This window comes from Belonocnema kinseyi, chromosome 4, assembly GCF_010883055.1.
Source record: "Belonocnema kinseyi isolate 2016_QV_RU_SX_M_011 chromosome 4, B_treatae_v1, whole genome shotgun sequence".
Classification (NCBI taxonomy): Eukaryota; Metazoa; Arthropoda; class Insecta; order Hymenoptera; family Cynipidae; genus Belonocnema; species Belonocnema kinseyi.
This window is the reverse complement of record NC_046660.1, coordinates 51,190,923-51,204,361: the sequence shown is the minus strand read 5'-3', so window position 1 is coordinate 51,204,361 and position 13,439 is coordinate 51,190,923. Positions and strand designations below refer to the sequence as shown.

Below are 13,439 nucleotides of genomic sequence, written 5' to 3'. Positions count from 1 at the left end.
AAATTCAGAAATCTAAAATTTTAGCCACTTATAATTAAGGAAAGTGTCCTTTTACTGATGCATCAATTTCAAATAGATATCGTTTTTATTTTAAACTTAATTTTTAATATTTTTAATTTCAAATCTTCCTTTAGAATTATCATTCATTCTAGAAATTTTCGAATATAAAATATTTTTTAATTTGAAAAGACTTGTATGTTTAAATTTTCAACTAAGAATCAGAGAATTTTAAGATCTTAAATATAAAATTAAAAATTAAGATAAAAAATACGAAACATTTGATATAAAATTTCGAAATATTTAATAGCGAAATGGTCCTAAAATTTAGAATATTTGAATTCGAAACAACATTATATTGAAATTTAAAATTCCAAACCTCCAAAAATCAATCTAAAAAAATATTATTGAGTATCATATGTAGTATCAAGTGAAATTTAAAAGGACTGGATAGGTTTTTTTTACTAAAAGATGTAATTTTGTAAACTTTTTGAGTTTAATTAATCTGAACACTTTAAAAATTATATAATTTCTAGTTGGAAACTTTCAAGAATTACAAAGGGCGCAAATTATGAAATACGGGAAATCTCCAGAATATTTGTTCTTTTTTATTTAATTAAACTTTTTTTTTATTTCAATTGAAAATCTGCGGCAAAAATTACGTAATTTGGAGGTACGTGGTTCAAAATTTCAGAAACAAACTTTAAATAATTTATACAAAGTACTTAATCAGCCATTGAAACAATTTTCTAGTATATATTAGGAAAATAGGCCTGCTCGATTAAATAAAAGTATCGGTGGCATATTACAAGCAAAAAAAATTGGATTTTACCCTTGAAAGCGTTTCTCCATGAACGAGCGTGTTACTTGTGAGTAACAATGTGACTGTTTGTAGAACTTTCACTTCCTCTGTCCCTGCTTCCATCAACATCCAAAGCGCATCTGTGATATAACGTGCACCCTTTTGATCCACTGCTTGTTGTGTTATCAGTCTTTGCATCACTCCCAAGCAAAACTAAAATCAATCAATAATGTTAATAAAAAATGTTTATTTTAGAATTTATCTTAAAGACGACTTTCAGCTCAAGAAAATTAATTTTGCAGGGAAATAATTGAATTTACAACAAAAATAATTTTAACTAAAAAATCGAATTTTCAAGAAGATAGGTCAATTTTTAACAAAAGAAATCAATTTTTAACTAAAATCATGAATCTTTAAGCAAAAAGATAATTTTTTTACCAAAAGACAAATTTTTAACTTAAAAATATACATTTTGAAAAAAATAGTTAAGTTTTCAACCAAAACGATGAAGGGTCAACTAATGCGATTCCTTTTCTTCAAAAAAAGATGGATTTTTATCAAAATGCAAACATTTTCAGTTTTTAAAGAATTATTTTCAAAAAAAATATATTAATACAATAGTTACATTTGCAACCAAAGAATTGAATATTTAACTGAAATCATTAATCTTAAGAAAAAAAAATGTTGTTGCAAATAGTTCAATTTTCTAAAAAAATGGCCAATTTCCAACTAAAAAAAATGTTAACAAAAAATGGAATAGTTAATTTATCAGTTAAAATGAAAATTTTAACAACAAAAAAAAGAATTTTCTACAAAATACTTAGTTACATTTTCAACCAAGCAAATGATTTTTTTTAACTAAAATGATGCATTTTTTTACCAGAGAAGAAAATTTTTCAACTAAAAAATATAAATTTGAAAATAAAATAGTTAAACTTTTAAACAAAAGAATAAATCTTCAATTTTTTAACTAAAAAGGTGAATTTTCAAATAATGGGATTATTTTTCTACCAAAAAAGATGGATTTTTATAAAAATAAAAAATTTTCTGTTTACAAAAAATAATATTCAACAAAAAAAAACTTTTTGAACACAATAGTTAAATTTTCTACCAAAGAAATACATTTTTTAACTGAAATCAGGAATCTTTAGCAAAATAAATTGATACATAAATCAGAGTGGCCGTTTTAATCGAAGAAAAAAATTCCCGGGGTTTTCCCGGTTCGCAATCATTTTTTGCGGCCAATGAAATTTAAAAAATCAAACTATATTCTAAACATTTTTCCATATAAAGTAATAAAAAATAAACAACCAATTAAAGCATTCAAAGTGGAACCCTTGAATTCCAAACTTTGAAAATTGATGATTAAAAGTTTTCAATTCAAAAATTGTGTTTTTTCAAATGCTCAAAAAATTTACACGTACCAAATGGAAGGTAGTAACACTTTTTAATTAAACAATGTTAAATGAAATGCAAATAAACTGCAAAATTTAGAACTTATAAATTAGAGAGTTCAAAGATTCAGATTAAGTTCCAAAAATATAAATGCACATTAACATTTTCAATAGTCTAAATTAAAGAATCAAGCAATGAACTTTAAAAATGTTCAAAATTATATTATTTTAAGTAATTTTAAACTAGACACATTAAAAATTTAAAAATAATTTTTTTAACTTAACAGTTCTTAAATTAGAAGTTAAATTATTTTTATTTTAAATAGTCTAGACATCCTTTAAAAGCTTTAAAATTTTATTTCAAGATCTTGAGAAATTTAGAAGTGGTTTTAAATTTTTCCAAATTCAAAATCATTTTTGAATTTTTTGTCAGAACTTTTAAATATATTTAAAAATGAATTGCATTTTTTCTCTAACTTTTAGAAAATCCTGCATATTTAAAAAAATTAAAAAAAAATAATTTAAATTTATAAATAACAATAGAACGCTTATTATTTGTAAAAATATTAGAGTAATATTCAGAGATATTTAGAAGTTTTAAAAAGATTCGAATTAAATTTAGAACTTGAAATAATTTGAAATACTTACAGGCAAATTTAAAATAAAATTTAGATTCTTGCAGATTTCAAACAAAAAAATTATTATTTTTTAAAGCATTTTGACACTACAAGAGAATAAAAATTTTCTCAAGATTCTTAGGAAAATAGAACATTATTTTTCACTTTGAAAAATTATTGTAACAGAAAGTTTAAGAAGATTTTAAGAGATTAAAAAAATTATCAAAGAAGAACATGGAAGATTTTAAGGATTTTATTTAATTTGTTGGATTTTCAAAAATTGTAGGAAAATTCCGATTAATTTTAAAATATATTTAGAAGTTCTGAAAAATATGTTGACACGCTTCGTTTAAATTACTTGAAATAATTTCAAGTTTTAAATTAATTTTGAATCTTTTCAAAACTTCTACATATCTCTTAAAATTACTCTAATTTTTTCTACAAATAATAAGTGTTCAATTGTTATTTATGCGTCAAAATTTATCAATTTCACCTATAAATTAAACACTTTTAAATAGAACAATTAAAATTGTAACGCTAAAGGATTAAAAGTTCTTCGAAAATCTAAAGATTCAAAGCTTTCGATGCAAAACAATTCAGTTTCAAATTGTTTTCTTTTAAATATTTGGTTTCAATTTACTCGTCTTAAATGAACAGTGAAATATTGCTAAATATTAAATACTCATTCTTTTTCTACATTAAGAAATTTCAAATTAAATGGGATAAATATTAAATAATTTAGACACACAATATTTAAAATTTTAGAAAAACCTTTAATTATGACTATATTATTATGGAATTATTTTTAAGTTGAAAATAGTAAAATGCACGTTTACATTTTTTAATAGCTGAAAAAATTAATAGAAATAATATAGTAATAAATTTATTTATTAAAGTTAATATAAATAAATAATATAAAGGAATACCTGAAATTCTCAAATTTTGAACGGATCTAGAATCGTTTGGTCAAATCAATTATTGTTCAGATTTCTATACTTAGAGTTCTGAAAATTCTAAAATTCCCAGTTTCCCAGTCCGACGACCACCTTATTCTTTATAAAAAAATTTTCGATTTTAAAAAATTCTAATTTTAATTTTATTTAACCTTTAAAACTGCATTTTTAAATTCTTTAAATTAAAATATATGCTAAGAATTAAAAATAGACAATTTAAAAAAAAAAAGATTTTCGAATTAAGCATTCTAAACTAAATAATATAATAATTTATAAAAATCACAATTAAGGAAATGATTTAAAAAGGGTTGAAATCAAAGTTGGATAAAATTTTTATTCTAAAAATTTTGTAAAATTCCCGGTAAAAAAATTAATTCACTGTCATTTCCCGGTTTTCCTCAGTCCAATAAGAATCCCGGTTTCCCGGTCTAGCTGCCACCCTGATAAATATTGTATCGAATTGTTAAATTTTCTACAAAAACGCCCAATTTTCAAATAAAAAAAATATATTTTCAAACCAAACAAATAAATCTTCAATCCTTGAACCAAAAAGATTAAGTATTAACTAATGGGATTATTTTTCTACATAAAAAAGATGAATTTTTATCAAAATATATGAATTTTCAATTAAAGAAATAAATGATGAATCATTTAGAAAATTACTTTCGAACCAAGTTGTTGGATTTTCAATCAAAAAATTGAATAGTTACATTTTCAATAAAAAAATGACAATATTCCACAAAGAAAAAATGAATTTTCAACCAAAGGAATAAATTATTATCTTAAACGATGAATCTTCAACCAAAAAGATCAATTTTATAACAAAAAAGATAAATTTTCAACCAGAAGAGATAAATTTGCAACAAAATATTTCAATTTTCAACCAACGGAATCATTTTTCCACCAAGAAGATGAAGCTTTAAATAATGAGATTATTTTTCTACTAAAAAAGCTGAATTTTCTTCAGAATACATGAGATTTTATCAGAAAACGTGTATTTCCAACAAAAAATAGAATAATTAAATTTTCAGATAACACAATTAATTTTCAAGAAAATAGTAAAATTTTCTACCAAAAAAGATAAACTTCTAACAAAATACATTAATATTCAATTTCATAGTTTAACTTTTAAACGCTGAAATGAATTTTCAACCATAATTATGAATCTTCAACTGAAAAAATGAATTTTTAAAAAATAGTTTAATTTTGAACCAAAAATATTAGTTTTCTACCAAACAAGTCAAATTTTCAACAAAATACATCAATTTTAACTTTAAAAAATCAATTGTAATCCAACAATGGATTAGTTATATTTTTAGTTGAAAAAAATGTTTGACCTAAACAACGAATTTACAATTAAGTACATAAACTTTCAATCCAATAGTTTGATTTCTAACTACAGAATATAGATTTTCAACCAAAACTGTAACTGTTAAATTTGCAGTTGAAAAAGAAATTAATTTTCAATCAAAAAAAGATTAATTTTTTACAAAATAACTCCATTTAAAAAAAAATAGTTTTTAACTGAAAAGAGGAATGAACATAAAAAAATGAATTCTTATCAAAGTAGTTCCACCTTCAAATAACATGTAGCATTTTCAAACAAAAACATGAATTTTTAACGAAAAATGTAATACTTGATATTTAAACCAAAAAATTTGAATACAACCAAAAAAAATTAATTTTCAACACATGTGCATTTTTTACCAATAAAGAAGTGAAATCTGTATGATAAGAGATGAATTTTTAAACCAAAAAGGCGAATTTTTAACAAAAAAGTTAAAGATTCAACCGAAACAGATTTTTCAGTCAATAAAGAAAAAAATTTCTATCAAAACTGTCGAATTTTCAAATCGAAAATATGAATTCTAAATATAAATAAGTTCATTTTCAACCAAAAGAATTACTTCCCAACAAAATTGTGTGATTATCTACAAAATAATCAAATTAACTTCAACATTCCCTGACCTGTAGCAAACCTGATAATAATTTATGATTCTCGAACCTTGATTATTTTGACATCTTTGCTCTCACAACCTTGAACCAAGGGATATAAAATTTGATTCACGACGTAATATATCTGGGTTCCTGGAGTTCCGGAAGCAGATCTCAACTTTCCGATTCCCTCCTCGCATGACTGAAATATTAAAAAATTATGTTATTATTATTATTAGAATATTATTAGAATATTATGAGATAAAATTGGATGACATTTTTAATTCAATATTCAATAACCTCAAATAATAAACTAAACAACTATGAAGGAATCCGGAGTGCCTACTCAAAATCCTGGAAAAAAATCACCGACAATTACAGGTTTTTTCAAAGAATAATTTTTTATATTACGGAGCTATTTAAACATTTCGCATGTTTAAAAATAATTGACTGGTAATAATCATAAAGTTTTGCGAGTTTCATATAAATAATGTTTTTTTTTAGTTTCTGGGTATTCAATTCATATTTTGGCTTTAGAAAGCTTTTACTAATTATATTACATTATTTAATACATTGGAATTATCGATTAATTAAATGATTAAGTAATACTAATAATTAATTAATCATTTCTTGAATTTGCCTCTGAAGTCCATAGATTTGGATAATACTTGAAACAAATTTGTATTTTTATAAAAAAAAGAGAGATTTCGGGTTCCAATCGTGTAAAAAACTACGATCTGCAATGTTCACAAAACATTGGAAAAATTCGTAGTTTTTTAAACGATTGAAACCCGAAATATTTTTTTTTTATCAAAATGAATCACCGTGAAAGCATTAAATCTATTGTTAAATTTTTATTGTATATTCTTATACCTAAAATTCTTAACTTTTCAAATCAAAATATTGCATTCTCAACACAATAGATGAATTTCTAAAAAAAATAGTGGAATTTTCAATCAAAAAGATTAACTTTCTACCAAAAAAACTTTAATAAAATAATCAATTATCAACCAAATAGGTGAATTTTTAAATCAGAAAGACCAATTTTCAACGAAATGGTTGAATTTAAAAAAAAAATTCAGTTTAAAAAAAATGCGACACTTACATTTTCAGTTAAAAAATTAGTTTTCAACGAAAAAAAATATTCAACCAAAGTGGTGAATTTTTAACTTAAATTATGAATCTTCAACTGAAAAGGATGAATTTTAAACCAAAAACTTAAATTTTTAACAAATAACTATTTGTTAAATGTCCATCGTCTTTGGATAGAGAAATCTTTTTTGATAGAAGATTCATTTTTTATGGTTGGGAGTTTATAAATTCTTTTTCTGTAATTGGAAAGTCTACCTTATTATAGTTTTGATTCAGAATTAATTTTTTTTAATTTAACGATTTTCTTAAAGTCGTATTTTTACTTAAAAAATCCACAATTCAACAAAGTAGGTTTATTTTCAATCAAGAAAATAAATTTTCAACTAAAATTATGAATATTTAATTGGAATACTTAAATTTGTAAACGAAAAAATGAATCTCCAAACATCAAGATTAATTTTCAAACAAAAAGATTAATTTTCTAACAAAAAAGACGATTTTTCAACAAAATACATGAATCTTCAACTGAAAAGTATGAATTATTAACAAATAGTTTAATTTTCAACAAAGCAGTTTTATTTTCAAACAAAAATTCAAAAATTTTGGTTATTTAAATGGAATACTTTAATTTTAAAGCAAAAAAGATGAATCTTCAAACAAGAATACGAATTTTTATAAACAAAAAAATGTATGTTCTACAACAAAAAAGATTTTTCAATAAAGTTACATGAATTTTCAATTAAGTAGTTGAATTTTGAACTAGAAGAAAAATTTTCAAACAAATCTTTGAATTTTGAACTACAAAATATGAATTTTCAACTAATATTTGGAATAATTAAATTTTCTGTTAAAAAAATTAACTTTCAATCCAACTCATGAGTTTTCCACTCAAATGATGAATTTTTAACTAAAATAGATACATTTTATACGAAAAATATGAGTTTTTAACTCAGAAGATTAATTTGTACCAAAAAAGACAAATCTTCATCATAACACTTGAGTTTTCAACCAAAAAATATGAATTGTCAACAAAATAGTTACATTTTCAACCAAAGAAATAAATTTTGAACAACAAATTTTGAACAAAGTTATTGAATTTTTAACCAAAGAGATTATCTTTTTACCAAAAAAGATCAATTTTCAACTAAAGAATAAAAACTTTTCACCAAAAATGCAAATAACATTTTCAATAAAAAAAATTTCAAACAAAATTGTTTGTCAACAAAATAGATATAGTTTTAACCGGAATAGTTCAATTTTCAGTAAAGAAAATTAGTGTTGACCAAAATAGCTCATTTCTCAACCAAAATGATGAATTTTAAATTAAAATTATGAATTTTTAGTAAACAAAATTTAATTTTTGACCAAAAAGTTTAAGATTCAACTAAGTAATTAAAATTTTCATTCCAAAAAATACGAATTTTTAACTTAAATTGTAGTAGTTGTTTCAACTAAAGATTATTTTGATTTTTATTCAAAAACAGTTGAATTCAACCAAAAAATACGAATTTTCAACATGAGTTAACTTTTCAACGAAGAAAGATTTTTAGTCAAGAGAGAGAACAAAATTTGCAAACGAAATGTCTAATTTTGAAGGAAAAGGATGAAATTTTTAAACAAGAAAACTAGTTTTCTACTAAAAACAGATGCATTTTATCAAAATTCATGAATTTTCAGTTAAAAAAAAATATATATAATTTTTCAACAAAAGAGTTGAATCTTTAACCAAAGAAATGACATTTTAAACCAAAAAGATGAATTTTAATTAAAATGATGAATCTTCAAGCAAAAAAAACTAATTTTCAACAAAAGAGTTTAAAGTTTCAACCAATTAATTAAATTTTCATCCCTAATATTAATTTTGAATTCTTAAAATTAATAAATAAAAAAATTAATTTTCTATCAAAAAGAAGGAATTTTCAAGAAAATACAAAAGTTTCAACCAGATACTTAAATTTTCCATGAAAAACCATCAATTTTTAACAAAAAATTAAATAGTTAAGTTTTTATTTTAAAAAATTAATTTCAAGCAAACAAAACGAATTTTCATTAAAATAGTTAAGTTAGGTAATATAAAGCTATTTTGACAAAAGAAGAATCAATGTTAATCAATTTAATATTGTAATTTTTAAAAAAATTGAGCAAGCTATCGAAAACATTCCCTAACTTTAAAAAAAATTCCCTGAAATTTTCGGATTTTCCTAGAAAAATTCCCTGACAGTTCCGTGTTTTTTAGGTATGGAGTAGACACTCTGGAATCTCAAAAAAGAGAACATATCAATATTGCTTCTCTGACAGCTCAAAAGAATGATTCGCATTAGCAAAGTCGCAAAATCTATGTTTTCCATTTTTTCAAACACTGGCCAAAAATGTAAACATACTGTTAATGAAAAGAACATAAGTACCTCCTTAATCTGCGGGTATTTCTTTTTAGTTTCACCAGCAAGAACCTTCAGATCTGCCTGGAGTGTCTCGAAAAACTTGGAGACGGATTCCTGACCGCCCCCAATAATTGAACTTGTCATGATGTCACTATTTTCTTCGCACTAGTCACTTGGACGCTAATTCATGACACGTTGTTAATTGTTAATTAAGAAACTATTTTTATCAAAAATTAAAAAAGTCTCGAGGGTCTTTCAATCACAGCGTTCAGGTCTAGGTGAGTTGGCACCGAACACTCACGAACCACATTTTGATGTGACAGCTATATCTAGAAACGAATAACCGATTTTCTACGTCCGTCCAATTTACTAAAAGTTTATCAATTCTAACGAAAGCTTGACATCGTTTTACCAATTTTCTTCGCCATACACACCCATTATTCCCAATTTTCTGGTGTTTTGAACCGTGTTTTGGAGCACCGATATTTCACGAAGATATTTCTGACAGCACAACTCCTTACAGGTTTTGACGTCACAGATTTCGGGGTTCTAAAGCCCTTTTACTTATTATTTTTTTATAAAAGAAAGAATTCATACAAAAACTAGTAAAATTTATAATAAAGCTCAATCTTTTAAATTCTTATAGTAGTTATTCATAGATCGTTTTTTCAAATAAGAATGTTTAGAACGTTTAGAATGATTAGAGAAATTAATATTTTGAGGTTATGTTTTCTCTTTACGTCAGAACCACGAAGTGTCAAAACCACGTCAAAACATTGCCAATATTAAATATATTCTCTTTTTATCAGCATAGGCCTCCAAGATCAAATTTTAGAAATGATGACGGCAGATTAATTATAAATAAGGATTAAGTTTCTTACTGTTTATCTAAACTCAATAATAATTATTAGTTAAATCGTAATTATGCAAAAATTAATCAATTTAAATAACGCGCCAATTTTTTTGATTGGCACCAATGCTTTGCACCTGGCTCCTTGCTTCCCGTTATTCAATTTGAATATTGTGCAGCTCACAGGCTAAACAGAAAAATTAAAAAGTTAAACTTTCTTTAAAAAAAAATGGATTTTCAATCAAATAAAATGAATTTTCAACAAAATAGTTTAATTTTGTTCCAAATTTTTAGCCGAGAAGACTATTTTCTACCAAAAGGGAAAAATTATGGAGAACATGCATGAATTTCAAACTAAAAAATATCTAGTTTTAATTAAAAAATAATTTTCCGCTACAAAAAGAATTTTCAACAAAATAGTTGAATTTGGTACGAAAGAAATAAATTTTCATCCAAACAGATAAACTTCCTCCCAAGCAGATTAATTTTCTATCAAAAAAGATGATTTTTTAACAAAATACATGCATTTTTCACTAACAAAATATACATTTTCATTCAAAAATTGGACTGTTACATTTTCAATTAAAAATAATTTTCCACAAAAAGAAAGAAATTTTCTTAACAAAAGAAATGTTTTTTTTTATCATAAATAAACAATCGAATATCTTAGAAAAAATAGTTGAACTTTTAAGCAAATGAGACGAATTTTCAATAAAAAATTGAACTTTTTATCAGATAGTTATATTTTTTAGCAAAAAATGCATTTTTTAGAGGACAGTTGATTTTTCAACAAAAAGTTAATTTTCAACCAAGAGTGGTGAATTATTAACCAAATAGTTGAATTTCCAACTAAAAAAAAAAAAGAATTTTTAAAGCGTAATTAAATAGTTGTATTTTTAGTTTAGCAAATTTATTTCCATACAAAAAGAAGATTTTTAAACAAAATATTTAAATTTGTCAAAAAGACGAATTTCTGCAAAAATAGTCAAATTTTCAATCAAATAGTTCAATTGTTAATCATATAGTTGAATTTGTAGCCACAGTAATGATGTTGTAACAAAATAGTTTAAATCGTTCAACCAAAAAGGTGAACCTTTTAAAAAAAAGGAATTTTCAACCAAATATTTAAATATTCCAAGAAAAAGTTGATTTTTTAACCAAATCATTCAATTTTCAGCGAAAAGGATGAATTTTTCACCAAACTTATTTTTTAAAAAAATAATTATTTTTCAACAAAATATTTAAATTCTCAATCAAAGAAATAAAATGTTGATCAAATGATGGAATTGTTTACATAAAACTTAATGGATACATTTTCAGTAAGAAAATGCATTTTTTATTTTCTTATATAAATTTTATACAAAACAGTCAAATTTTTCATCAAAAAAATAAATTCGAATCCAAAAAGATCAATTTTCTACCAAGAAAGATGAATTTTTAACAAAATACAGGAATTTTGAACTGAAAAATAATAAATTTACAATAAATTATATAGTATTGTAACATTTAAATTAAAAAATAAATTTAATTGAAGCAGACAAAAATAAACAAACGAACGAAAAACGAGTTTTCAACCAAATATTTTAATTATAAACTCAATGAGACGAATTTCTACAAAAATAGTTGAATTTTCAACCCAAAATACGAATTTTAAATGAAATTGTTAAATTATCAACAAAAATAGTTTTTTTAATCAAACAGTTGAATTTTCAACCCAGAAGATAAATTTCCTAACAAAGACAAATTCTCTTACAATAAACCTATTTTCAAGGCAAGACAATGATTTTTCATACAAATAAAATTTAAAACAAAAAAATAATTGAATTTTTATCCCAAAAGGATAAATTTGCAACAAAATTGTGGAATTTTCCACAAAAACAATTACAGTTCCAACCAAAAAAAGTTTTATTTTTATCCCAAAAAGACGAATTAAAAAAAATAGTTAAATTTTCAAACAAAAAGATGATTTTTCGAACAAAAAATCAAATTTTTAACCAAAAAGGATAATTTTTTAACAAGATTAATTTCCTACCAAAAAATAAGAATTGTCTACTAAAAATTGTTAAATTTTTGGGTCATAAAGACAAATTTTGTACAAACCAGTTATATTTTTGAAAATAATTTGAATTTTCAACAAAAATTTCGTTTGAAACAAAATATTTAAATTTTCAGCTCAAAAAGATTAATTTTCAACAAAACAGTTACCGTTTAAACCATATAGGGAAACTTTCGAAAAAATATTATTTTCAGAGACAGCCAGTAGGCACGAATATCCAATGACGTTTTTAGAACGTCCTAAAAACGTCCGAAGTCATGCTAAATAAAATTCTAAAAACATACAATGTTCCAAACACGTTTTTCGGACGTATTTGTAACAATGTACGTGTTTTGGACGTTTTTTGGCCTGACTTAGATTGGTTTTTTTTTATGTCCCAAAAACATATTTTAAACCTAACGTTCTAAAAACGTCCTTAGGACGTTCTAGAAACGTGTTTGAATTTCGTACCTGCTGAGAAAATAATTGAATTTTTCATGCAAAAAGACAAATTTCCAACAAAAAGTTGCATTTTCAACCCAAAAAGATAATTTTTCAACAGAATAGTTTTATTGTGTCTTCACAATGGTTAATTTTTAAAAACAAAATATTTTGATAAATTTTCAAATAAATAATATAAATTTTTAGCAAAAGATAATCGACAAAATATGTTGAAAAATTATTCCTTCTTTCGAAAATATATCTTTTATAATTTTAATTTTTTTTTACAAAAAGGATTGCTTTTCCACAAAAAAAATAAATTATTTTAAAACTAAAAGACTACATTTCTATCAACAAGGCAAATATTTTACCAAGCTTAGTTGAACTTTCAACTAAATAGTAATTTTTCTAACCAAATGGTCAAATTTTCAAATTAAAAATATTGAACTTCAACTAAAAACATTTTTCAGATAAATAGTTCAATTTCGAGCACAAAAGAGCTGTTCATTTTGAACTCAGAAAAATTATTTTTAAACCAAAGGGATCAAATGTCCACAGCAGAAAAGAAGAACTTTAAATAAAAAAGTAGAAACGTTCAAAAATAAAAAAATAAAAAATTGAATTTTTGGCCAAAAACAATTAATTATTGAATGCAGTAAGTTTAAAATGAGTTCAGAAAAATGAATGGGAATGCAAAATAATTTGATGGAATACAAGGTAAGTTAAATATTAGTATAAATAAATACTAATAAATATAAATGATTTTATCAATAAGAATGTAGCAGTATTCAATAATTTGATCACTAAGCCTAAAAATTTAATATGAAATCCATTTAAACCTCATATGTATATATTATTTTTTCAAAAAGTAGCGCCCCTGCAACTCGATAATAATCGATAGTCGAAGTCGCAAACTGTGTAAGTAAATCGACATAACCTCAC

At 23.5% G+C, this 13,439-nt stretch overlaps 1 protein-coding gene across 2 annotated transcripts in view; it reads right to left on the bottom strand.

Annotated features, from left to right (window-relative positions):
• LOC117172065 (protein MON2 homolog) overlaps positions 1-9,639 on the bottom strand; it is a 103,224-nt gene extending 93,585 nt beyond the window's left edge. For both annotated transcript variants that reach the window (XM_033359811.1, XM_033359812.1), the window contains exons 1-3: positions 9,196-9,639; positions 5,769-5,900; positions 830-1,012 (exon numbers count right to left, since the gene is read on the bottom strand). In XM_033359811.1, coding sequence (XP_033215702.1) covers positions 830-1,012; positions 5,769-5,900; positions 9,196-9,315 — 435 coding nt within the window. In that variant the 5' untranslated portion in view covers positions 9,316-9,639. The remainder of the gene's footprint in view (positions 1-829; positions 1,013-5,768; positions 5,901-9,195) is intronic.
• Between the last annotated feature and the right edge of the window lie 3,800 nt (positions 9,640-13,439).